Source organism: Lethenteron reissneri, chromosome 17 (assembly GCF_015708825.2).
Source record: "Lethenteron reissneri isolate LAM-NWPU_2019-01 chromosome 17, ASM1570882v1, whole genome shotgun sequence".
In the NCBI taxonomy this organism is placed as follows: Eukaryota; Metazoa; Chordata; class Hyperoartia; order Petromyzontiformes; family Petromyzontidae; genus Lethenteron; species Lethenteron reissneri.
This window is the reverse complement of record NC_083795.1, coordinates 5567366-5594168: the sequence shown is the minus strand read 5'-3', so window position 1 is coordinate 5594168 and position 26803 is coordinate 5567366. Positions and strand designations below refer to the sequence as shown.

At 43.2% G+C, this 26803-nt stretch overlaps 1 protein-coding gene across 1 annotated transcript; it reads left to right on the top strand.

The window, feature by feature from the left end:
• The first annotated feature begins 9109 nt into the window (after window positions 1–9109).
• LOC133343240 (histamine H2 receptor-like) lies at window positions 9110–23830 on the top strand. Its single transcript, XM_061552674.1, has 3 exons — window positions 9110–9402; window positions 15282–15458; window positions 20254–23830. The coding sequence occupies exons 1-3, from the start codon at window positions 9110–9112 to the stop codon at window positions 20933–20935; spliced, it is 1152 nt and encodes a 383-aa protein (XP_061408658.1). The 3' UTR covers window positions 20936–23830.
• The last annotated feature ends 2973 nt before the right edge of the window (window positions 23831–26803 follow it).

Genomic DNA, 26803 nt, shown 5'->3' with positions numbered 1-26803 from the left:
TGCCAACATATAAAATGCTATCACTTTAGATTTCAAAGTTAAATGTTCACGTTAGTAATAACAATAATGATCAAAATGGAAAATGTGCATTCCATCCTAGGATCTCAATGTGCAATTCATGGAAATCAGGAAACAAAAACAGAAGCAGGGCAACCGACCAAACTAAAGAGGGAAGGCCACTCTCAAAGAGATCGGTTTCCAAAGCAGACTTGAACATATCTACTGCCTGATCTCAAGTGGCAAGGTGTTCCATAGTTGGGGTGCCACGTTAACAAATGCCCGATCACCAAAAGAGCGCAACCTAGACCTAGTATGCGAAGTTGGGGAAAACTATTCCAAGTGTGCTGCTTTTTGTTGTCATTATTGCAATACCGTATTTGTTTGACGAAGGTAATGAAATGGCCACGTGAATGTAGACTCAACAGCATCGCTCCAATTCGCACCAACATTGAACACAAGTGTAGTGGCATAGTGCTGGCTGCTGGCGAAAAAGGGGAACTGCGGTCAACGGCAGCACTGAAGTCAGCAGGCCACGATAGACACGAGAGGGGGACATTCTGGGGAAAGGTCACAGAGGGGGTCCATCGGGAAGCCTCGGAAACCCGCTAGTAGGTTCCAGAGAGGGGGCGTGGCTGGGGCGGAGCGAGGCCACGTGGAGGGTACAAGAAGGACCCCTGTGAGGGACCTCGGGGCTGTTATTGGGGTGAGATTCACGTCGCGCTGCTCAAGATCGTCGCCATCGTCGCTGCCGTCTTCACTCGACATTGCGCTGCTAGATTGTTGTTGGCTGCCTCGGTTCAGCGCTGTCAGTGTTAGATGGTTAGTGTTGTGTATAGGCGAGCAACAGTAGTAGTGTGTACCACGTGGTGTTGTGTGTAGGCAAGCAACAGTAATAGTGTGTACCCACGTGGTGTTGTGTGTAGGCTAGCAACAGTGATAGTGTGTACCACGTGGTGTTGTGTGTAGGCTAACAACAGTGATAGTGTGTACCACGTGGTGTTGTGTGTAGGCTAGCAACAGTGATAGTGTGTACCACGTGGTGTTGTGTGTAGGCTAGCAACAGTGATAGTGTGTACCACGTGGTGTTGTGTGTAGGCTAGCAACAGTGATAGTGTGTACCACGTGGTGTTGTGTGTAGGCTAGCAACAGTGATAGTGTGTACCAGGTGGTGTTGTGTGTAGGCTAGCAACAGTAATAGTGTGTACACACGTGGTGTTGTGTGTAGGCTAGCAACAGTAGTAGTGTGTACCCACGTAGTGTTTGTGTATTATCCCGATGGTGCTCGTTAAATAAAATAAGTGACACCAAGTATTGCTGTCTCCGAGTTAAGTCACTACACAAGTACCGTAATGTGCCGGTACATGTACAAGGATGGCTCGTTTCCAAATCCACTGCCGAATTTTGGCCTCCCCACTCCATGGGGCTCGTGCGAGTTATTTTTCTTTCGTGAACATGCCGGTCACTGTGAACGCCTACCCTTGATGTAGCCTACAACACCTGCTTCATGCATGATGATTATCTAAGCACCATCCAGGATCAGCCCTGCTTAGTGTCCAAAATGTGACGAGACCGACTGCATTCTGGGTGATATGATCATGGGCAATATACTGATACTCTGTTATTTTTTTACCAAATTTATCATGGATTTAGTTTTTATTTAAGTGAACTATGTTTTACTTCTAAATGTAATGCAAGATGCATATTTAGTCATTCTACGAACAACAGGTTGCCACTTCACAGCTATACAGATGGGGGCATGAATGAAATGATTGCCTGTCAATTATTTTATGAATGTACCCTAATTGTCCATCATCACAATCCCACAATGGTGTTGCCCTCAGCGAGATGCCAGCAGTGGATTCCCAAAAGGACTGTAAATTTACAAGTAAATATATAAGTAATCCGGTATGTATAAAAATATAGGGGGGGGGGAATCTATCAAAAATACTGTTTGCATGTATTTAGTATATAATTTACGATTCGGCATGAAGAGGTTAATTTCGATTTTGTTGATTACATCTCACAAATGACTAATAACACAACACCTGCTAATGCAGTGGGAAACTTAAGCTCCCAGAGGTATGCAGACATGGCAATGATTAATTTATGTTTTAAAATAAATACGTGCCACGGGTCGACATTTAGCATAAAATAATGGAATACTTAACAATGCCTGTGGGAGGATGGAAAAATATAGAAATATTAAATCATGGACTTATTTCCTATATCTCAGGGTTCCAGTTTTTGACTGCACACAGTCATGATAAATTAACTAGCCTTGCTTGGATTTAGAGAAAGCTTGCATGAGGTAGGTCAGTGTGCATTAAGCCTTCAGTGCAGTGGCATAGTTAAACTTCTTAATGACTCAAGTAAACCAGTGGTGAGATGTTAACTACCTCGACCAGTATAGAGGAGGCCGTGGGTTCGATCCTAACCATGACACCTGCTGTATATTTGGAGTTGCATGTTCTCCCCGTGGTTGCGTGGATTTTTCTGCGGATCCTCTGGTTTTTTCCCTCCACATTTAGAAACATGCGCTTAGAGTATTTGGCTGCTATACATTTCCACATGATAAGCCACTTCGTTGAGCTATATTTAAAAAAAAGTGTCAAATATAATAGCTCTGAAGAACTGGATGCATTACTGACATCTTGATACTCCCTTCACCAATGTCTCATTGCGTGTATTTGTTTTTACTGTTGAATGTGAAATGCTTTCATTATTTACATGTATTGAAGAACGGCCATTACCAAAAAAATATCACTGGTTTTATATATATATTTTTTGAAGGCCACGGTGTTATTAACGTATGTGTTGAGATTTATTCAATAGTATTTGTACTAGGCATTATCAGCATTAGTGCAGCTTCAAGTGCATCATTGCTGTAGAATAATGTCGACGTATTCTGCTCAACCCCCGTTGTCTTCAGCTCAATATAGATCTAAACCCATTATCAAACCTCTCCATTGCCAAGATGACTCATAAGTTCTTAAAGAAACCAGCAGCGTGGTAAAGTCATAGTTACGGTCTCCAATTTTAGCTCACAATTGCCCCTCAACACCAGGCACATCTAATTAGATTCACAAGGGCACAACCGAATAATAATAAAAAATATAGGCCCCGTTCTCATTATTTTAACCACTGTACACCACCGCGAATTTGGATGACTGTGTAATGAAGGTCGTGGAAACGACTTCTGGAATCCGGTCTTCATTTGTCTTTCTTTACAACACTCCTTCACGCTGCTGACAGACAGCGTGAGAGGGATAGAGAGAGAGAGAGACGCGCGCATCCACGTGGCAGCCTGGACCCCCGCTCTCGCGTGGCCTCTCCCTCCGTTCGTTCCAGTTCTGACCCCGTGTTGTTCGTCTCCACTCCTATTTAATACCCGGGTCACGTGGTACCTTTCCACCAATCCTGGTTAGCCTCTATGGAATGTTCCAGACTCCATCGTAGGCTCCCGGGACCATGCCCCTGACTCGTTTCCCCATTGGCTGTGGCTAAAGCCAGCAGAACCAATCCTCTACTTACAGCTGTCACCTTTCACATTACGTCAGGGCCACGCCCCTAGGCTTCCCCCCATTGGCTATGGACCAGGACCGGCAGAGCCAATCATTGTGACGAGTTGTGATCCGTCAGCGACCCGGATATATCCTCACATTACAACTGCATAATTTTACTTTGAGTCCAATGCCTTCTCATTGTCTACAAAGACTTGGCACAATGGCATTTGAAATGCATTTGTCGTTTGTGGAATCTGATTCATTATATGTATGTGGCCAATGGACGGGAAACTACTTGAAATATTGGTCAGAAACTTGGTCATGGACAAAATAAATGAATACAATTACTAAAAGAAGCATTGAGCGATGCATGCTTCTGGTTACATTGAGAACAAGAGGAGCACATGGATTAGAAAACATGCGCTGTTTTTAAAGACAATTCAGACTCTTCATGTAAGTAAAGGACACGTCACAAGAAGAGATGATGACCAATGGCAAATAATAGCGATGGAGTGGTTGCGACGGAATTGAATCCGCTCGAGATGGCGTCCATCGAGGAGATTTCGCATGCAATGATGAAAGCTCATGTGCACAGGCTGGGTGAATCGTTATATCGTGGCATTGCGGGAGAGATGGTGGTGGGTTTGGAAGGCTTTCATCCAGCAGTGCATTTACCATGGTTGATGATGACGATACTATACTGTAGAGTAAGGGTAGAACAATGATTCACGAACTGCGCTATGAACCTTCGAATCGGAGTCAGATTCCCGGCCATGAATAACAGGTTAACAAGGTGGTAGAGATAACAGTTTAATAAGGAGGTAAAGTATGGTCAAACCGATCCTCATGACTGACATAGGGTGGAGAAGCTTTCATCCAACAGTAGATTGACAGATCCTTAAAAAAGGTATACCACAATACAAGGACACTCAATATGTACATTTGTAAATAACTCATTAAAATGACGCCATTTACACAATAGAATATCTGCATATAGAATGTTATGGGTTTTATTTTTAAAAGTCTTTCTTTACACATTATAATTACGCCCCACTGTTCGGCAAATAATAAGTACTGCTGATGATCAGAGATTAGCCTAAAGCAGTGCCTGGCCCAAATTGAATGAGCCCTTGAGATCACAGAGAAAGCGAAACACTCCACTGAATACATAGAGGTGGGAGGCATTTCCCAAGCAATGTCAGAAACATAGTAATTCACAGTATTAATTCGTACCGACCGTGTATATATTGATATATTTAATTTAAAAATAACAAAAACACATGCGTGTTATATTTTAGATTTTGGCATTTAAATGTATCATGTTTCACATAGCATGGACATACATTATATATGTACACATTTATCATATTCAGTATCTGTTATGTACGTTATCTTTGGTATGGCTTTTGGTCAATTCTCAAAGCTAAGCAAATCGCTTTATTACCATCAAGAATACAATGCACTGTTTCCATACAATTTCCATGCGATTGATAGACTGATAGACATACATAGATCTAATGATAAACATATGTACAAAGCCTCATCTTTATATAATGCTGTATTCATAGAACAGTCATTGGGCCTTACTATGTGGAATAATCAATTCAGAAATGTTCACGTGTTTTGTTTTTAATCCGTTACCAAACGAGTGTGTCCACCTCACACTGTCTGTGTATATCAATATAAATGTACATTTGCTGTGTACGTGCCTTACCTGGTAAAATAATATAAATAGGTGATGGTTTAATCGTTTTTAAAAGCTCCATCTTCATGCTCCTACTCTTTTCAAAATATTTCCTCCCACTTGGCAAAGCCATCGCGAGTTTTGACATTTGATCATTGTTCCTTTGCTGATGACAACCAGTTCGACATTGACACAGACTTCACAATCCCAACTTCGCTGTCCACTCTCACATTCTACCTCTCAGCACAATTCTCAACTTTTATTCGTTCTAACTTCGTCCAGATGTTCGTTCGCACTTTCATTTCTCAATCCGCTTGTCCTAGTGAGGGTCACGACTTCCTCCAGATGTTTTTTTTGGCCAAATAGGGCTCTCTTAGTTAAGAATCCGGTGGCAAAGATAGACAGAGGGACATGAACATGACAGAGAGACGGACACGGAGAGAGAAATACCAATAATTGTGAGGGCCTCTGAATAAGTGGAGCTCTGTTCACGTGCACACATTGTACGTGCGTAGGAGAGCACTCACTATATGTACACCACACTGGTTTTCCAAATGAAATTCACAAGACACCATAACGTACTGTGGTTTCGCTCTGCAAGATCGGTTTCCGTGGCCGACACACCGTTCCATCAATACATTGTGCTGCACTCTCATTATTTACTCAGTGTGAAGGGGTCAATAGGCACGGTTGAAAAAAAGGTTTTCCACCCACCTGAACTGAACGACTGTGTGTACATGTACATCCACTTTGTCAATCTACTGCTGGATAAGGCTACCTCGTGTCGTTTGGGGGGGGGGGGTGTATTGTTCGTTGGGGGATGTTTGACCGACGTTTCAGCGACCATACTTCACCACTCTGGTCATTTCCGGTTCGTGTTGGCAGATAGTATGTACGTATAGTTAAACAGCGAATCTTGCTTGCACCATCCTCTGCTGCTGCTGACACAAATCCCAAATGTACATGAAATATTGCTCCAACTAAAATCGCAAGTTATTCACGCACGTGTCTTTAGCTGTGTCTGCATTGTTATTAATTATAATATCAACCACATTATTTGATATCAACCATTCAGTCTTACAACCCCTCGGGCACGGCGTGACTCATATTTGGGCTGCGTTTGTTAACGTGTGGCAACAACGTCGTCGAACGTCCTGCATTTGCCACTGCTGTGCTCGAGGGAATGAGATAAATCACCGAGCTTGGCTATTCCCTGGACAGTCGCACAATGGAGCAGAACTCAACTCTCTTCATTTGCAGGACACATTCGGTGGCGATGCGAGTCTATTGGCGGTTGGTGAGTGGGGCGGTGTGGGGCCTAAAGCAGAAATTATTTTTCGATTTAAAGCTTTCGTGACTGCAGGGATTCATATTCTTGGTTCTTTCGGTAAAGTCACGTAGAATGGAAATAATAAAATAATATAAATAATATAAATAAAACATAATAAAATAATTATTATATTAAAGCATGATTAAATAATTATTTTTTATGCTTTATTTTTATTACTTTTATTAGAACCAAGAACATAAATTATTTCTTGGGAGGAGGCTCCCCTCTCATTCTATAAAACACGAGTGAGATGACAGAAGGTATACAGATAAATATATATATGGTTGAGAAATATAGATGCGGTAAGATAAAATAAATTATGGGCACGAGAAGAGATGTAATGAGATGATAAAATAGAGATGCTGGCGAGATAGAGATGACAGAGCTCAGTAGGCTGTTTATGGTAATTCGCTTATGTTTATTGGGATTTACATTTTTCGCTGATGTTTTATTAATCCGGGGAACCTTTCGCTGCTTGGGGTCCTAAGCTTGTGCTTAGTTCACGCCGCCACTGCCGACGTGGGACCGTGGTCATACTCTCAGAGCAATCAGCAATTCGCACAGCTTCCTCGCGAGTAATAATTCACGTCGTGAATGAATGCACGCCTTCTTGAATGTGGTGTACAAACGATGTGCGTGTGAACACGCCATTCTATAGCGAAAGGAACACATGCTTCTCAATAGGCTATCACCCTTTATGTGTTGAACCAGGTGAAAAACCATATGTATGCATGTTGAACTTCTTTCGCACCGTACCTAGCCAACCGTGCTAATCGGAGGTGCGGTAGGCAGGACAACAAACTAAACACAAAACGCAGTTCTAAAGACGTGAGTTTGCAATCCAGTGTGCAAAAGTGCATCGCTCCACTGGCTCCCTAATATCGGAAGAGCGTTCCAGACGGCCGCAAATGCTGCGCATCTGAAAGCGCGCGATGCGGTGTGCGTTTTTGTTCGATGGCCTGCCAAAATCCGTTGCTGTGAGGATGACCGCAGTTTGCGTGATGGTTTATACTCCTTGACGAGATCAGCAAGGTATTGTTGTTCATTTGCTGCAAGACCGCTGTGTGCGTAATCAAGTGCGACCTAACGTGCTTCTCTTGTAAAGGAGATCTCGGTGAAAAGGACGGAACATTAATTTAAAGTCTTGTATCGAAGCTGTCGTGGCTGCAGGATTTCATACTCTTAGGTTCTTTCGATAAAGTCACGTAGATAGGAAAATAAATAAAGATTTATTACATAATACGAACACACAATAAATACATAATTTGAAAATATTTTTTACTTATTTCCCTATCTACGTGACTTTACCGAAAGAACCTAAGAGTATTAATTTAAAGTGTTTCACAATGCGTGTGCATTAACACATTCAGTCGAAGGTATATTAAGAATGTGTATACTATACCTACATTACAGACATTACTAAACAATTACAGATACATACAGTGTGATAATGACATACCATCATTTGTCAATCCATGTCTCCCCACGCCGTTTCGGCCATGGGGGTTTGTTTCACCATACTTCGCCGTGCTGTTTCACTGCGTATTGATGAAGGGGAGAGCCCAGGACCGGATCAGCGATCACTCGCTACTGATGTGAGACGTGGCAGTGGACTATGGCTCAGGGATTCTAGCGCTGTGAGCTAACCACAGCGACCACCACCCACCACGACACCCCCCCCCCCCCCACTCACCACAAACACTCACATGGAGCGACGTAAAGAACGTGTGTTCATTTAAAACATTGATTAATCAATTCACGAACACACACGAATTAATGACCGAAGGCGAATGCCCACTGATTGAGACCGACGAACCGCCTCGGCGTTGATTAATTACGAATTCGAATGCTGCACGATGCATGCCTCATTGCAAAAATGTATTTGTGGGTGAACACATGCGTGCGCCAAATCGCACATGGACGGATCTAACGCGAGCGCGCAATCGAATGAACGCGCAGAATGAACCGTGGGTGTGCGAACGAAATGCTGCGCTCCATCCCACAGCAGAATCACGCGGCGATGATTTACTGCCGCATGCCTTCTCGTTACTCCTCACACGCCCGCAGAGCACTTGCCACCATCCTCAGCCACGATCCCATCCACTGCTGGACGGAGGCCTCCTCCCCAAGCCCCTGTACACCTCTCGAGACGATCCGGCGATTCGATAATCCGCCGAGAAAGCTGCACGCGAGCTGATGTCATTGTCGCTTCATTCACTCGGTAGATTGTCCTCTCCGGACGAGTTCGGTGATGACAAAGATGACAATGGACACAACTGCACCCCTGACAGACTGCGTCGTGACCGACCTCAATCCCCACCCCCCACCCCCCTATGCAATTTCGCAGCAGCCGTAGCAGCAGCAGCAGCAACCAAAAAAAAACTTGTATCCTCCTGCAAGAGACATCACTGCCCAGCTTCCACGTCACGCCGTGGAGATCCAGCGAACGAGCGAGGGAGTGAGAGAGGGAGGGAGGAGAGGTAGGGGATGGGGGGGGTAGAGAAAGGCACAGAGGGAGAGAGATTAAGTGAAGGGAAATAAGATAATCCACCAGTCGCCAGCACCTTGCACTGGGGGTGTGTGTGTGTGGAGATGTCGTTTCTGCAGACGGAGCCGGGGAACGGCTCCCTCTTGGCGGTGTTCCCTTTAAACGGGTCCGTGGCAGGACCTGCTGAGAACACCTCCTCGGCCACGTGGCGCTCCAGGGCAGGTGACATCACCGTGGGCTCCCTGCTGTCGGTCATCGACCTCGTCACTCTGCTGGGCAACCTCGTGGTGTTCGTGTGCCCCGTGCTGGACAAGCGACTGCGGACGGTCACCTACATGTTCATCATGTCCCTGGCCACTGCCGACCTCCTGGTCGCCTGCCTGGTGATGCCCTTCAGGTGAGAGTGAGCGCGACGTTCGATCCCGCGTTGTGCAAACTGTGTACGTACCCGCTCGCATGCTGAACTTATTTCGCGCCGTACGTAGCCAACCCGTGTTGGAGGTGACGGGGGGGAGGCGGGGGCAAGAAATGGAACACAACAATAAGCGGTCACACGCGTGCACTGGGCAATGGGAGATGTTTGACTGTACCTGACAACGGATTGGTGTTTCTCCTTAGTTGACGTGCATGAACAACAACAAAAAAGTGTTCAGCTGCCCAGCGTGAGCCGTTCGCTGTAGGGCGACCAAGGTGACTGGACCTTGGTGGTGCTGGCTTCTCCCAGCTCTTACAATGCCGCTGCTGCTGTGCCGACCTTAATAGGTGCTTGCTGACAATGGTTCCTTAACTCAAGTATCGCTGTTCCCGAAAACATGTCCAGTCACAAGCGGAGACTGCGCCCTGTGCGGCAGGAGGGCACTTTCCGTCGGCGAATTTGACAAGTGTCAAGTACTGCAATGCGATGATGATGTCCTAGTTCATTGTTTTCGCGGTACAATATGACGCCAGTAATTTATTGCACCATGTCAATTCTCCCTGGGGCGTAACTGCTGGGAAGTCTACCCCGAAACGCTGACCACAGAGTCAGTCTGCATGCAGAGGTCCCAGTTTGCGGCTTTTCTCATGCTGTCGATCAAGTTTCATTCCACCAAGCACTCCCGTCCGATGTGCAGTAGACATTTAAGTGGTACTGTAACTGGATAGTTGGCAAGAGTATCCCTTCGGTGTTGCGATGTTTGGTGCCACCGTGCAAGATGTTGCGAAAGCCATCTGTGAAAGCTATCTGCATACTTCCAATTTATTATTTCAGCTTCGTTAATGCTTGGAAATTAATTGATGTAGTTGTATTAATAGAGTGTTACGGAATAGACGGTATATAACACACGTTGGTGCCGGTCCTGCCATTCTAAACGAATTATGAATGCCTTTTTAGTTGTCAGGTACAAGAATAGTACGCACACACGACATCGGTACAAAAAAAAATGTGTTATCACACTCGGGCAGACGAATGTTATTGCACGAGGATAGCAAGCGACGTGGTTTACGAGAAATTGCTTACCTACCGGGAGTGTCCAATTTTGGCCCTCATGAATCAAGCACCGCAATAACAAATGGACACGTGCAGCACGAATCAATAATCGGTGTAATTGCCCATACATTAACGTTCAACCTTTGACCTCGAATAGATTTTTTCTCTCCAGGATTTCCACCTCTGAGAAAAGTATATTGACAAAAAACCAATACTTTTACTGGATGGCAACCATGGGACATTGCTTTCAAAAGAGAGACGGGATGGTGAAATAAAGGCATGGGAGCAACAACTATTTAGCACGCATACCATGGTACAGCTGAGATTGGGAAATTTGGGGAAATATTTCCCACTTCACCAAGCTGTGGATTGAGATTGTTGATCGAGTGACGCACCCACCTCATGTAATTCCAAGTGCTGCATTTGCTGCACCAAACATAATCAATGTATGTATGTGTAGTGACATGGAATGGGTCACTATGGCGCATAGCACTGGTTGCTGGCAGAGAAAGGGGATCTGCAGTTGTAGCAGCCCTGTCTGACGGCAGGTCACGTGATAAGCCAGAGAGAGGGATGTGGGGCAAAGGTGATAGAGGGGGCACGGTAACCTTCTAGTAGGTTCTAGAAGGGGGGCATGGCCGAAGGCGGAGCGAGGCCACGCTGGGTGGATAAAAGGGGACCCCGAGCGAAGGTTCGGGGCTGTCGTTGGAGTGGAACCCGTCGTGCTGCTGGAAGTCTTCATCACCATCTTCACCTCCTCGGCGTTGTTAGTCAGGCAGCCTGTTAGCTGTCCTCACCATAGTGTAGTTGCTCCTTGTACCTGTGTAATATCGTTCACGACTCTTGACACCGGAGTTGGAGGCACACGGGTTTATTTGACACAGCACGTTCGTGGCATACAGCACTGGAGGGGGTATCGGCCCCCTCACCCGACTAGCTAAGGATACACGTCCTAGCTACTCCTAGCCTGCCTCTTAGTCCTCCACTAATGGGCTAGGGGAGGCTATCTGGCCCGACACTGGTAAGTCGGGCCCGGTACCCGGAGTCCCAGACCAGCTCTTACAAGAGCACCGGCTCTGGCTTCCGGGACCACGCCGCTGGCTCAGTCCTGTTCGGCCCTGATAAGGACATCGAACTAGGGGAGTCCAGGGCTCTATCTAAGACGTCTTCAGTCTTCTCTGGTTAGCTTTTAACATAACTCCCGAGCCCTTTGATACATCCCCTTTTATACCCAACCCCTCCCTGAGGGGTGGGGCCCCGGGGGATCATAACGTTCGAACCAGCCCCCCCCAGGGTGCCTGGCTCGGACGTCGTAGAGGGCACCTCCCCGTGCACTTACGTAGCCCCGCCCACTGTGTTTGTTTGCCATAGGCTGCCATGCATAACGGGCTCTCTCTCTAACACCCCTACACCTGTGAAGGCTATAATAGAGTGCCTCCTACTACTAGTGTCTCTGAGTGACTCACTACAGATGTATAACTTATTTTACACTGTACGTAGCCAACCATGCTAATCGGAGGTGCTGGAGAAGGACAAAAAATAATATTTAAAAGTGCATAGCTCCAGTGGCTTCCTCATATCGGAAGGAAGAGCGTTCCAGACGACCACGGAAGCGCATCTGAATGCGCACGATGCAGTGAACATCATTGTTCTATGTCCAGCCTATGCATAAACACGTGAATTAATGTTATACAGCAACGGTGCACGCGTGTAGTCTTACAGATGCATACGGGAAGTAATGCCTGCATGCAACTGCCAACTTCTAAAATTTGCAATACCCGTACACGTTTGTCTCTCAATCAGCGAGTGAAAAACATTTTTTACTTGACTTATCCCTTTTGAGCTCATCCAAATACGTTATCCAACTGAACTGTGTCACAGGCACTGTTTCAAATTTGACACTTAGAAGTAAATAAACAGTCCAGATAATACCATTTAAATATAATTGAAATGATATTTCAGACAATACAATAAAACAAATGAATATGATATGAAACATTTTACGAATATGAACATAAATAGGAAGTTTGTGTGTGTGTGTGTATAAACGATTTGTGATAAGCTTTTTACCCATGGTGGTGGTTACTGCCCGTGGTGGATATTGGTTACTTTTGCCATCCCAGGCAGTACTGACCAAACCCCTTTACTTATGGGCTATATAACCCAAACTCAAATTTTCTAAACTGCTAAAAAATAACGATATAAAATAAATCTCAGACGCACATTCAGTTAAACGATGTATGCACATATCTAGTATGTAAATAATAATTCAGCCACATATTTAACTGTACGGTGCAAAAGACGTTCAATATACATGCACAGTTGGTGACTTAGATAAGGCTGAATGAACCGTATGTAAAGAGAGGATCCTTAACATTTGTCAGCATGAATAATTGTAACTGACTGATGATGAGACACTAAAATATATCGAAACAAGTCCAGAATTTGCCTGTACTGAACTAATGCTGCTAAAATGATGCATTCTCAGAGAGTTGTTTGGGCATATGGGTTGTGTTTGAAATATTTGACCTTTTTTATATAGATATACATTCATATGACATAGTCCGCAAAAACACCCATTATGTATTATAAACACGACTGAGAGCAATCTAAATGCAATGTGATGGTTACGTGACGTGCAGTGAGTTTGGTAAAATGAAGTTGTGTGCCACACATTTAACAGTACACTCTTTAGTGTGCTGTGTGTATATTTAAAGCAAACATATAAATGGATTACTGGATTTACCGGCGAGTTCAATAACAATTTATTTTCAGCACTTGCAGAGAAAACTTCTATAAGTGTTGGATATTGAATTAATTTAATGAGGTCCCCAATGGTATTGTGTATGAATCATTAAATCTGTTCTGTCGATGAAAAACTTAATTTGGCTTTTTGTAATGTACTGTATAATTCTAAGTATATACAGTAGTGGAGTGTACCTGTAGGTGACCATTAAAAACTCGAAATATCACTCAAGTATAAAACACATTCCTGCGGAGGGAGCTGGTAGGAACGCTGGGTTGCTCGGTCAATGGCCAGGGTCAACGGCGGCGTGGTGTATTCCGCAAATATAGCCGACTGTGAGGGCGGGCACAAGCCGGCGTGAGTAGGTTAAACGTTGAGTTTTATAAGGGCACCACGGGGTGACCAGCCCCTCCCCACCCAGCCCCACCCCTCCCACCCCCACCCAGCCCCACTCTCCCCACCCAGCCCCTCCCCACCCAGCCCTTCCCCACCCTCGCCACCCAGCCTCTCCCCACCCTCCCCTTCCCACCCAGCCGCATCCTCCCCACCCAGCCCCTCCCCACCCTCCCCTCCCCATCCAGCCCCTCCCTCCGCCACCAAGCCCCTCCCTGCACGACGGACACAATAATCCCATGTGGGCTGGTGTAACCAGGAGGTTCCTACCAGTATCACTGCATACCTAAGCCATGATGGTGCTTGAAACCATTGGTCCGAAAATGACTTGTCAGTACCAACCAGGGTGGCAAATGCCAACAAGGAATTTCTCATAGCATTTTGTCTTTAAATCACACATATGTATGATAGCAAGGTCACTGTGGTAGCTTTTTCATTATAATATTTTTGCTAAAGGGTACAAAAGTATGTTCGATAGATAATACCATAAAAAAACAAATGTTATATGAAACATCTAAAAAAGTATGGAAATACATAGGAAGTGTGTGTATAAAACAGACAGCATTTCTCCTAAGCGTGCTGCCTATTGTAAATGCCCCCATGGTGGATATGTCACATACTGTACTGGTAGCTTTTTCCACTCCAAGTAGTACTGAACAACAACCCCTTTGGTGCATGGGCAATAAACAAAACTCTAAATATCTAATTTGCCTGTGACTAAACTGCAATAACTCTTACAAGTTAAAACATATATATATACATGTGTATGTATCATGCAAATAATAACACGGTCACATGGTGATCTCTGTCGAGGCGGTGACTTGAACAAGACTGAGAGCATTGTATATGCAACGTGGTGGTCACGTGACATGCAATCAAGGGGTGATGGGAGTCGTGTTTTCCTGATTTTCGTGTGCTTTTGTATTTACAATGTATGCCGGGTTTATCAGAGTTCAATAATAAGTTCTGTTGCACTTTGAGGGACGAAACTTCTCTAAGTGCTGGATATCGACTGTTTTTTTATGAGGCTTCCCAATGTTCTTGTGCATCTTCTATTAAATCTGTTTTGGTGACCGAAAATTTATCTCGTTGGAATGGACAATTAATTCCACAAACTACACGTACAGTGTACTTGTAAAGTGGAAATTAAAGACCTTGCCATTTATTCACACATATAAATCACTGAATGAATATGCAATAGCCCAATTTCCAAAATCTATAACTTTCCTGCTACAATACAAAAAACTAAACTCTCGTACTGACTAATTTTCAGCTTTGTAGATCTCCTTCATAGTGACAATACATCTTAACAGACTTGCAACAATTAAAAGGACATTGATATACAACTAAAAGGAAGGATGACCATGGTAAATAATAAAACTAACGTGGCAGCCAAGGGATGGAATACACCCACGAGTACTGTATGCCTCATTGAGGAGATGGAGTGATGAAATCAGCACGTGTGCAAGTGCAATGCGGAGTAATGCATCGCAGGATTATGAGAGATGGCAGCAGTTTGGGGAGGCTTCCATTGAGCAGCAATGGCATACGGCACATTAGACAAACGTGCATTGCAGGCGGCAGCTCTGGCACTTGGTTAACATCGCGAAGCGGACGCTCTGAGGTTCTATCAAATATTGATTTGCGATCTTCCGCCACGATGCATCAGCATCATTTACGAGGTTACAGGACGTTGGATGTTCGGACGGATCTTCTGCAAGGTGTGGATCTCCTTCGACGTGATGTTCTGCACCGCCTCCATCGTCACGCTCTGCTTCATCAGCCTCGACCGCTACTGCTCCGTCTCGGCGCCCCAACGCTATGTGCGCAGGATGTCCCGCCGACGGTCAGTGCACTCATCCGTTGTCTCACAATATGACCCTTGAGCTACACCATGCTTTCCCACCTGATGATGGACTTTAACAACTCTGGCACCCCCACCCCCCCCCTCTCAGCCAGTCTACATAACAAAGGCTCAGTCCTTTGTTATATACACCAACCGTCACCATAATAATAAAACAGGACCCTGCGGGGTGGGCTGGTAGGAATAATACTTAGTACCGGTACAGGGATATCGACCGGGTATAGAGGAGTTAAAGAAAAAATTACTGTATTCTAGTGTAACGTAATTAAAAGTGTTTGTTTTGACAAGAAACGCTGTGAGATTTAAAGACACCCCAACACCACCCCTCCCACCACCACCACCCCACCACCCCCCACCACCACCTTCTGCACTAGGCCTCGCGAAGCCTGCCGCACTAGGCCTCGCGAAGCCTGTCGCACTAGGCCACACGCCGTGTTTTTCGTGAACAATCAAGGCGATTAAATGTATCTCGTCTCTGTGTTAATAAATGTTTCTTGTCTCTGTGTTAAAAAAACGTGCTGCGTTTCAGGAAAGTATTTTATTTTAAATAAACGTGCTGCGTTTCATCTCTGTGTTAATAAGCATGCCGCACTAGGCCTCGCGAAGCCTGCAGCACTAGGCCTCGCGCCGTTCTTTTCGTGCAAAAAAATAAGGCGATTAAATGTATCTCGTCTGTGTTAATAAATGTTTCTTGTCTCTGTGTTAAAAAAACGTGCTGTGTTTCAGTAAAGTATTTTTTTTTTAATAAACGTGCTGCGTTTCATCTCTGTGTTCATAAGCCTGCCGCACTAGGCCTCGCGCCGTGCTTTTCGTGCACAATTAAGGCGATTAAATGTATCTCGTCTCTGTGTTAATAAATGTTTTTTTGTCTCTGTGTTAAAAACACGTGCTGCGTTTCAGTAAAGTAAATTTGAAGCGAAGTTTATTATTACACTTGTTAAGCCAGGAAAGCCCCACTGAGTCAAAAGGTTTTTGTAGGGTCCTGCCAAGTGTTTGCAGTAGGGGGCGATGTTGCTACACCAAATCGGACGATACGAAGGGAGAGATTGAGGCCGAGTTCTCGGCTTTAGGCCTAGCTGTAGGCTTTAGGGCGCTGTGAGTTAATTTTTAATTTAAATGTTTTAATGATTTATGTAAAAGCTTTAAATTTAAATGTTTCTATTTAAAAACATGAGGGAATGTAACATTGTTAAACATAACTCCCTTTCACACACGCGGGGGTACGATACGAAGGGAGAGTTTCAGGCCTAGTTCTAGGCTTTAGGCCTAGCTGTAGGCTTTAGGGCGCTGTGAGTTTTTTTTTATTTAATTTCAAAGTTTTAATTAAAAGCTATCTCAGGGAATAAGGGAATGTTACACGTGTCATGCCAAGTGTTTGCAGTAGGGGGCGATGTTGCTACCAGGATAGCGTTACTGAGTCTAAAGGTTTTTGTAGGGTCATGCCAAGTGTTTGCAGTAGGGGGCGATGTTGATACACGGACGGACGGACGGACAGTCGGACGGACGGACGGACGGACGGACACATTAATCTATTGGTGGTCTGGTCCACTTCGTTCCTACCAGTAAAAGGGGGTCTGTCCTGGCTCATTCCCCCCCTCAACCAGTATATATACGGGGTAGTATCTTTTGGAATCTCTCATTTACTTGATACAGCAAGCGTGCTGTGACGGTTCCACATGAAGACGGAAGCTTGTGTTGCCTCCGAAACGTCGTGATTTTTATTTTTTATTTTTATTTTATTTTACTTTTATTAATTTTAATTTTTTACCTACGTGACTTTACCGAAAAAACCTAAGAATATGATGATGGACGCTTGTGGTGCGCCCGAAACGTCGTCATTTATTTTATTTTATACCTACGTGACTTTACCGAAAGAACCAATGAGTATGGATTCCTGTAGTCACGAAAGCTTCAAATCAAGATTGTTTCACAATTCTTCAATGCTAGTGGCGACGGAACAGCCAATGCACCAGCTCCCCAATTACATCAGCACGATCAGATATATTAGTGCATAGGCATTGGCGGTCGTTCTGCATAGCTTTCTTGCCTGCTGTAGTGCCGAACCATACGCTGTTTCCCATGATCTCAGATTTTTGCACGATTTGAAGAAACTGAAGAAGCCCCCAGCACGTTGAGTGAAACGTTGAACATCGTACCGAACAACACGCGCATCAGAGAGTTATGTTCAGATGTCACTTCGGTGGGATGTTGTTGACTGGATGACTGAGAAATCTATACCATTTGTTACTCTGAATACAGATGTCTTTATACTTGCGCCACTAAAACTAGTGTGACGAACCGTTCCTTACTGGGGGTCGAATAGGACTTTCAGTTACCTTTGGCTGGCCCCAGATTAGTTGCCATGCCAAGATAGTATGCATTTACTGTGCTCAAAACAGCTTAAAAAACAACAGGTGACTGAACCCACTAAAATTAGAAACAGTGTTTGCCAGGAAAACAGATTCCTGCGGAGGGAGCTGGTAGGAACGTTGGGTTGCTCGGTCAATGGCCAGGGTCAACGGCGGCGTGGTGTATTCCGCAAATATGCCCGACTGTGAGGGCGGGCACAAGCCGGCGTGAGTAGGTTAAACGTTGAGTTTTATAAGGGCACCATGGGGTGACCAGCCCCTCCCCACCCAGCCCCACCCCTCCCACCCCCCCCCCCCTCTCCACCCAGCCCCTCCCCACCCAGCCCCTCCCCACCCTCCCCTACCCCTCCCATTTTGGATTCACGACGGACGGACGGACACAATAATCTCCTGTGGGCTGGTGTAACCAGGAAGTTCCTACCAGTAAAATATTCCCCTCTAGTACTCAATTAGTGCGGCTAAGATAGCTGCAACGATGGATAAATACGTAAATATAATTTACGGGCTGTTTCTAAATGGTAGTGCTCATGTATTAAATTTAACTTCTTTCGCACCATACGTAGCCGACCGTGCTAATCGGAGGTGCGGCGGAAGGACAACAAACTAAAAACACCAAAAGCAGTTTGAAAGACGTGATTTTTCAATCTATATTTTAAAGTGTATAGCTCCGGTGATTTCCTAATATCGGAAGGGCCATGCAATATCAAATTGAGTCTTGGGTCGTGTATGGCTTGCAGGTTCCCCACCCCTCGACTATAATGACGCTGGTGTTTAAGTTATTTTACACGACTGGCAGGATGCAGAGCAGCTTTTTCCCACCCTGCCCACGTGCAGCCTCACGTTAATGCAACTTGCTGCATGTTTACTTCATATCCTCGGCTCACCAGGCGCTGTCGATGTTATCTGCCTGCCAACACTTCCACTTGAGCTTATTACAGGCTGCAAAACTGAGTTGTCATGGATTAGCAATGCAGCTGAATTAATAAACGATACGAAAGCAGCTATAAAGATCCAAGGTCAAAATTCAAAGAAACTTTTTTTATTATTATAATTAGAGAACCCGTTTCTCTGCAATGGCATAAAACAGGGATTTGCTTAGAGTTCCAATGCCAAATATAATTTTTTTAAATCAAAATATTATAAACATTTGAGATGTAAAATATCTATAAGCAGTGCCTGTCCACTCTCTATCCCATAATAACCTCCCCCCTGATGATCATAAGGTTTATCTCACCTATAGTGCTTGAGTCTAAGCATGTCAGCTGTCAACAGCCAATGTCGCAGATGACCAGATTACAAAATCAATTACTGAGTTCATTTGGAGTGTTTCCCTTTTACCTCTACTCAAAAGCTATTTTAAAATTATTTTCTTATCTTACACAAACACTTCCTGGCTAAAAGCCAAGGTCACAGATGTTGCACCTCAAATAAACCCGATGAGCAATGCGAGCATTATTGCGGTGGCTAAGTCAGAGATTTTTTCGTGACATTACATGAATGAAAAAAAATAAAAATAGCTCAATGGCTTTGTGACTAAGCGGATGGTCAATAGACACTTAAATAACACCATTAATATACAACCTTTTGTCAAATCACTGCTGATTAAAGGCCTTCTCACGTGGTGTCAGTCATGGGGGTTGTTTAATCATCTTTAGCACAGTGCTCTGTGTGAGTTCTTGAAAGGGGGCCCACAGATACAATTAAGTAGTTTAGATTTTAAATCATTCCACTTATGCCTGACAAAAGAAATAGGATACAAATTGTCACATGTGAGGCCTGTATTAAGAAGCGGAAGCATTAAGACCGGGACTGTGTGACAATTCTTCATTTTTATATAATCAATGAAACCTACATTGATCATGGTAAAGGTATGTCAAATTCCGTTGTCAGGAATATTCTCTAATGAGATGGTTACACCCACATAGAGAATCCTTGCAAACGAATTTCCTTCACTACACTCCAACCACCATTTATCTGCCACTGACTGTTGACCTCATAATAAATTACAATAAGTCCTTGCTTTAAGCCTGGGAGTAGGGAAAAAACTATAACACAAAAGGATTGATATGACCCGAGATTTCATTTCATATGGCCTGCTACATTGAAATTTCCTGGACACGATACATATCTGTTACTACAGGCATCTTAGTTGCACTATTCTGGTATAAGAGCTGAAGATTTTCAACCTAATAACATTTCAGTACACTCAATTACTTCTGTTACCTCAAGAGCCTCTTGCAGTTACAGAGGAGGGTGAGATATGTGTGTAAACGTGTGTCCTTGCAAAGATATTTGAAAGTCCTTATCAGCCCTCGGGTAAGGAAAAGGTTCCCCAATCAATGCTTAAAGCATTGTCCGGAGTCTTCTTGTTGCATTCTGAATGTGTCGCTTTGTGTGTGTTCTCTCAGGTGCGTAGCCATGACCGCCGCCATCTGGGTCTACTCCTCACTCATCTCCTTCCTGCCTGTCATGCGCGGCTGGAACGAGATTCCCGGCCTGGACTTCGACTCGAGCCGCGAGTGCGTGTTTGTCACAAACCGCACCTTCGCCGTCGTGGCCTCGGCTCTCGCCTTCTACATCCCCTTCCTCGTCATGTGCACCATGTACTTCTTCATCTACCGAGCTTCCAGGCTCAAGGCGGCACGCATCATGTCGCAGACGCTGGACATCCACTACCACCCCAAGAGCAGGCGTCCCAATAACCTGCAGCTCGAGCACAAGGCCACGCGCACCATGAGCATCATCATCTCGGCGTTCGTCCTGTGCTGGCTGCCCTACTTCTTCTTCAACGTCTTCATTGGCTTCTACTCGAACAACGAAGACTCTGCACACATCGTGCAAATGGCGTTCAAGGTGATTACCTGGCTGGGCTACTGCAACTCGGCCATCAACCCGATGCTCTACGCATTCCTCAACCGTGACTTCCAGCACGCCCTGCGGAAGGTTTTCATCTGCCGCCGACTACGCTCCAAGGTGGACATTGGCGAGGACATGGTCTCCATCGTCACGTACTCAAAAACCGCACTGGAGGCAGACAATGCTGCTGCTGCCAAAGGAATGACCATCATTAAGCAGAAGCAGACGTTGTGATTCAAAGGTGTACTTCTGCTTCTAAAAAGCAGCTTACGCAAGCATAAAGCACATAAGTTAAGCCTGCTTCGATTACAATGATTCCATCAATCCGAATTCTCTGCGAAGGTCAACTGAACAAAACTTTTACTGGTGTTTTGTCCATAATCATTTTAATGCAATTAACAATTCCGTTTACTCATAGACCATGACTGCAATGACGACATTTATCAGTAAAGCCAAACTGTACATATGGAACTATGGTGTTCATTTTGGAAACCTGATTTATCTGGACACTGGAAAGTATGGGTTATTCATATTTCTTATTCAAGACAATCCATTGGTTGCTCGACATTTAAAGTTTAACTAAATGAGTAACAATGTATCACGTCATTGTGGCTTTTGTGGTTGTTTTATGGAACCATATATATAAATACTGTAAATGATGTGCAATATGTCTCATGTTACGTGAATCAATTGTCCATTATGTGATGTACTTTTAAAATTGTGTCACCTAAAAAAATGCACAAATTAAAAAAGTAGTCAAGAATTTGAAGGTGATTGCTTCGCTAAATGGTGGAACAGGATCAGATGTCTGGATGCTAATAATGTATAACATACAGTATATCAACATTGTACTTATAGCAGCACTTGTGAAATATTGCATCTCAAATTGAAGAGATTGTGCAATAATGGTGCAAATAGACACTTGAAGCTGTACACAATTCAATACGTAATACATACAATACATCGTTTAAAATTGTACCCATAATTGCATACAACTTCATGAGAAGTACATTTGAAGTGACATTTTAAGCAAATTTTATTTTTTGTGGCAGATTTTTATTTTTGTGGCTCAACGACAAATCATCCTTTGGGCACCAAATGCCAACATTTTGAATATAAAAAAAAAATTAAACTTGAAATTAAAAGTAAATATTTGTTGTAAAAATGTTGAGCAGCCTAATTATCCAGTTCAAATATTGCTTTGACATAAAAAAACAATCAAAACTTCAACATAAAAATATAGCTTGGAAAACAATGAAAATTCACAAACGGTGTCTGCCGAATGTCAACAAGGTGGCACAAATGTTGGCATTGGAAACATCTGGCAGAATCCAACAGATGGAACAGCCACAGGTCAAGCTATTAAAATCCGAATACCTTTTGTTGAAGCCCATGTGGACTGCCAAGCTGGAAAACCAATTTTCAGAAAGGTCTACTGAGACTTGAGCCATGTCAGGATTTTTAAGGTTCGTAGCTGCAAAAGTGCTGAGTTATTATTTTCAAGCACAGGTTGTTTGTGGTAAATACAGTTTTGCTGTAATGGTAATGGGTAAAATAATGTACGACTTTTAAAAATGACGGTAAAATTACCATTCAAATTACCCACAGGTATGTTTTTTGTGTCCACTAATGCTAATATTTGTTACAAGGTATCTTCGGGGATGGATACATAACATATCTAAAATAAATAATCCTATGACCAAATCACCTGGAATGCACCTGCTCCTGTCAGATTGGGAAGCTAAGCGAGTTGAGCCTAGAGCTTTGCTGGGCAGGCACCAGGCATGAGACATGTCGTTTTATGGAAGCATTGAGGCCAGTGGAGAATAATCCATAGTTGTAATTTACTATGCCCCGGCGTCTATGTTACCCTCGTTTACCAACCCACACCGACTATCGTAGTCGAGTGTGGTCAACTAATCATCATTACCTGCAAGGCGTAGGGGAGGCCCTTATACAGAAATTGATTGACAAAAGTGCTATATATGTACATTCCATGCAATATTTGTTATACAATCACAGTTCATGAGACGGCTGAGAGACAATGTTATGAACATGGCATCTTAACGATGTTTGCTACCGATAGTGAAACAATTATACAATACAGAATCCAATACATTTCTGAAACGGCAGTGCATATGAAAAAGAGAGAACAATACTGCTGGGCAGTGTTGTGGAGAATGTCTTTCCCTTATCCATCATTTAAAACACATGTTAAGTTTCACAGGCAAAATCGAGCCCTGTTTAGTTTCCAATTATAACTCTGTTTTCTCTTTGGCAATGGCTTAAAGAAAAGGTTTTAAATGTTTGCTGAGGTGAGTCATAGCACTGGAAATCATATGAAGAGTCATATCAATGTTGAGCCCCAATGCCCTTTTGAGTTTCACTGAACCTGCACTAAAATAATACTATCCTCCAGCCCACAGCTTGCCTCAATTCCCTAGTAACAACATGCATGTTGCCTCTGAGTCACTGGGGTATATTAAAATAGGGCCAAGTTGAACAATCACAACCCATATATGGTGTCCGTTCCATCTGTTATGAAGCCTTCGCATATACGGGTTCTTATTCAGACCCGAGATAAATATGATGAGCTGTTTACAAAGTGAAATACGGTTATGCATAAATTTAGAAAACGCATTTTACTCAAAATCTGGCTTGTAAGTGGCAGGCTTGTAAGTGGCATATTCGCCACAAATCTGAAGTGGTAGCACTTAGCGTTGTATTTTTTCTTATAAAAGAGGTATGCCAATGATCAATTTAGTGTGAAAGAAACGATCTCGGAAGCGATATTGGTGATAATGATTTTTATTTTGTAATCTGGCAGCAAACATTTGTTTTTCATTATATAAGTGGCGCCTTGTTTCATGAATTGCAGATGAGCAGGCTTTTCCACTTTCAAAGCGCATTTACTTGTGATGTGCAGTTGGAACAACGTTGTTCTCGTAATTAGGGTAAAATACATTCTGATTGCAAGTCAGTGTGTGCTGTGATGTACAGATTCGTTCTCTATGGATTTACATGCCTTTGATACATATGACATTCGTGGAGAACACATGCATTTTAAATATTCCACGTGTATGTTTAACAAATTATATTCTGTTCTATTTCAAAGAAATAAAATGTGACAAAATATATTGTTTTCCTCTTTTACAAGTCCAAAAAAACGTGATCAGTCATGTGATTTTAAATTAATGTTTATTGCCCATCATGGGTTCCAATTACTGTAAATGTACATGGTATTATTTGCACTTTAACCATGTAAGGACCTATTTATAAAAATTATCTGTTATCCCATGGAGACATGGAGGGCTGCATTTATGCTGCAGTATAAGGGTCAGCAAGTATTTTGTAGGTAATTTAAAATATACATTTTCCCATCGGATTTGTAGCTTGTTTTACCTTATGCTATTTTATTCATGTTGCAGGAAGTCTATTTAAATAAATCACCGTTTATAAACATGTCACCACAAAATAAGGTTTGATGGATAAGAATAAAACATATACATATGAACCTTATGGCGGTAATTTTTAGTCTGGTGATTGTCGGCAGTCGACTCATCTCGACGAGCTGTACACGATGCCCTATTCAAAGTAGAATTTTTTAATAACGGATTTTTTATGCTGTTTGGCATTTCGACATCGCGGAGGAGCACTGATTTCGGATTGATTTGGTACCCCAGTCGTGAAGTTAAATACACCCCTGGAAAGAATAGTGTCCCAGAAATAGAATATTTAATTGCCTCGGCCATTTTGTATTATTTGGTACCCCGGGGTATCCGCCATAAGGGCCATATATAAACTTTACCTTGTAAAACCCTTAACGAGTAAAAACTGTGTGGGAGAGTGGTAGCGCAGTGTTTCGTACACTGAGCTATGAACCCAATGACCTGGGTTTAATTTGAGAGCCATGAAAAACATACATATGGCATGGTAACCGAACCTATCTTAGGTCCAATTTACCAACCCATCCAGATGTGGACTGACTAAGGGCTGTGCTTTTCACTACGTTGCACACGATGTAAAGTCAAAAATATTTCTTTGGCTGATTATAATTCTACAACAGAAAAACAGCCCCAATATAATCATAACATATCGTAATTATTCGCATTTTAGACATTAATATATTGATTCAAATTATCAAAAGAGTGATGAATACGAAACACATTTTAGATATTCTGACAGAAGAGTACATGTAAAAACTCCAACACTATTTCGTTGCCAAAGCAAAACGTTTCTGATAAGCGCCTCCTGTAGTTCATGGGCCGAGCAGATAGCACCCACCTATGGGAGAAAATCTGAAATAGTACCGATTTATTTATTTATACGTCTAACAACAATTAATTACTTGGTTACCCACTCATAATAAACGGTTGATACCAAATTCACTGTTTTTGGCCACATTAAGAAATTGGAACCACTAGAATTATATGCCATCTGAGCTGGTTCCGACAAGGGAAATATCTCGTCTGTACTTATGGCCTATTAGTTAACTTTTCACTGCAAGACTTCTGCTCACAATATACTTGAACTGATATATGTTAAGCCTTTCTGACTAATGTCGAAAGCGTCATGGAATGTGCTCTGTATTTCCCCTTCTGTCTGAAAATGGGGAGGACGACAACTTGTCTAAAGGTGATCCCATAGGAATTAAATGTAATTAAAAAGTTGGGTTACTTGTGTGGACTTACCCAACAGAAAATTGGCAAAATTGATCCAGCGGATGCCCCAGAAATTGACAACAAATCCGGCGTGACGAAGATTAGCCTTGCCGGCCAGGCCACGTGTGACGTAACCTCCCCTCCTCACGTCACTGTCTACTTTGTTATCTCATCGTGTGGCTTGAAATGCAAACGATCTCATCACGAATTAAATACCCTCTGAAAACAAATGCATTGGTAAGCGTTGGAGAATCCATGTGTATACATGCAATTTTTTCTTGTTCCATTTTGCCAACCACTTATCCATTTCTTTTCACATTATCTATTCAGTCGTGAAAACCCAATCATTGGATTGGACAAATCCATCGACCTACTGTGTTGACATCTGATAGAAGCACTATACTACGTGTATGGATGATCAAACAAAAGTCAATTACTTGATGTGCATGTTAACCATTGCACCGATGCCAACGTGAAGGAAATAAAAGGATAGCCTATTTCACATCGGTTGATTTGCCATTTTACGACCAAAACCCCCCACTGAGAACATCACAGGCACCATTTTTGCAAAAGTTCAATTCATAGCAGCAGATGTGCATCCCTGTTTGCTGGGCACTTGGGATCAGGAGGCATCAAGAATTTATGGCTAACCTTTTGGAAGAGTGTCTGAGCTTATCAAAAACAGGACGGCGTTATTGCCTGGGAGCAACCAGTACATAGCAGCCATGTGGTGAAATGTCAACTATTTTGTGAGCCGGGCCAGTTGTGATTTCTCACGTAAACAATTTGATGTCAGTATCACTTAGTTACGAATTTGTTTAGTTCAAAATGCTTAGTTCAGCAATGACCTTTGTACATTTCCCTGCATTATGCAGACAGATTTAACATTAGATATGTTTTCACAAAATGCCTTTCAGACCATCGACAATAAACTGTAATGCTGTATATGATCAAAGAAGAAACATTTTGGAGGAAAACATGCAATGTAAGTGTACAAAGATGACACAATTTGCTTATTATTATATAGTGTACGTTTTGTTGATTCTCATAACCAAATACAGGGGCTTCAAAATGATGTTTTTAACACTTCTGAGAATTTGCAACAATACCACAAGAACTGTGCCTTCGGGCTCTGGAGACCACCTGGAGAAAATTCCAGGCCACGTGTTGACAATGATGGTGAACAAATGGAGACTCTGACTTTTTAAAGCTGTTAACATTCATTTATTATTATGTCACAGTGTATTATCACCCGTTCTTTTTACATTAAAAACGATAGTCCCATATAAATGTTAAAATTGTTTTGAAGCACCCTGTATAATCATGGGTGGTCCAACCAAAATAAAGCCCAATTCTTTTTTTAAACGACAATATAATCAGCAACCATGATCAATCCACTGCTGAATGAAGGGCTCCTAGAAGCCAATACCGTCTCTCAGGT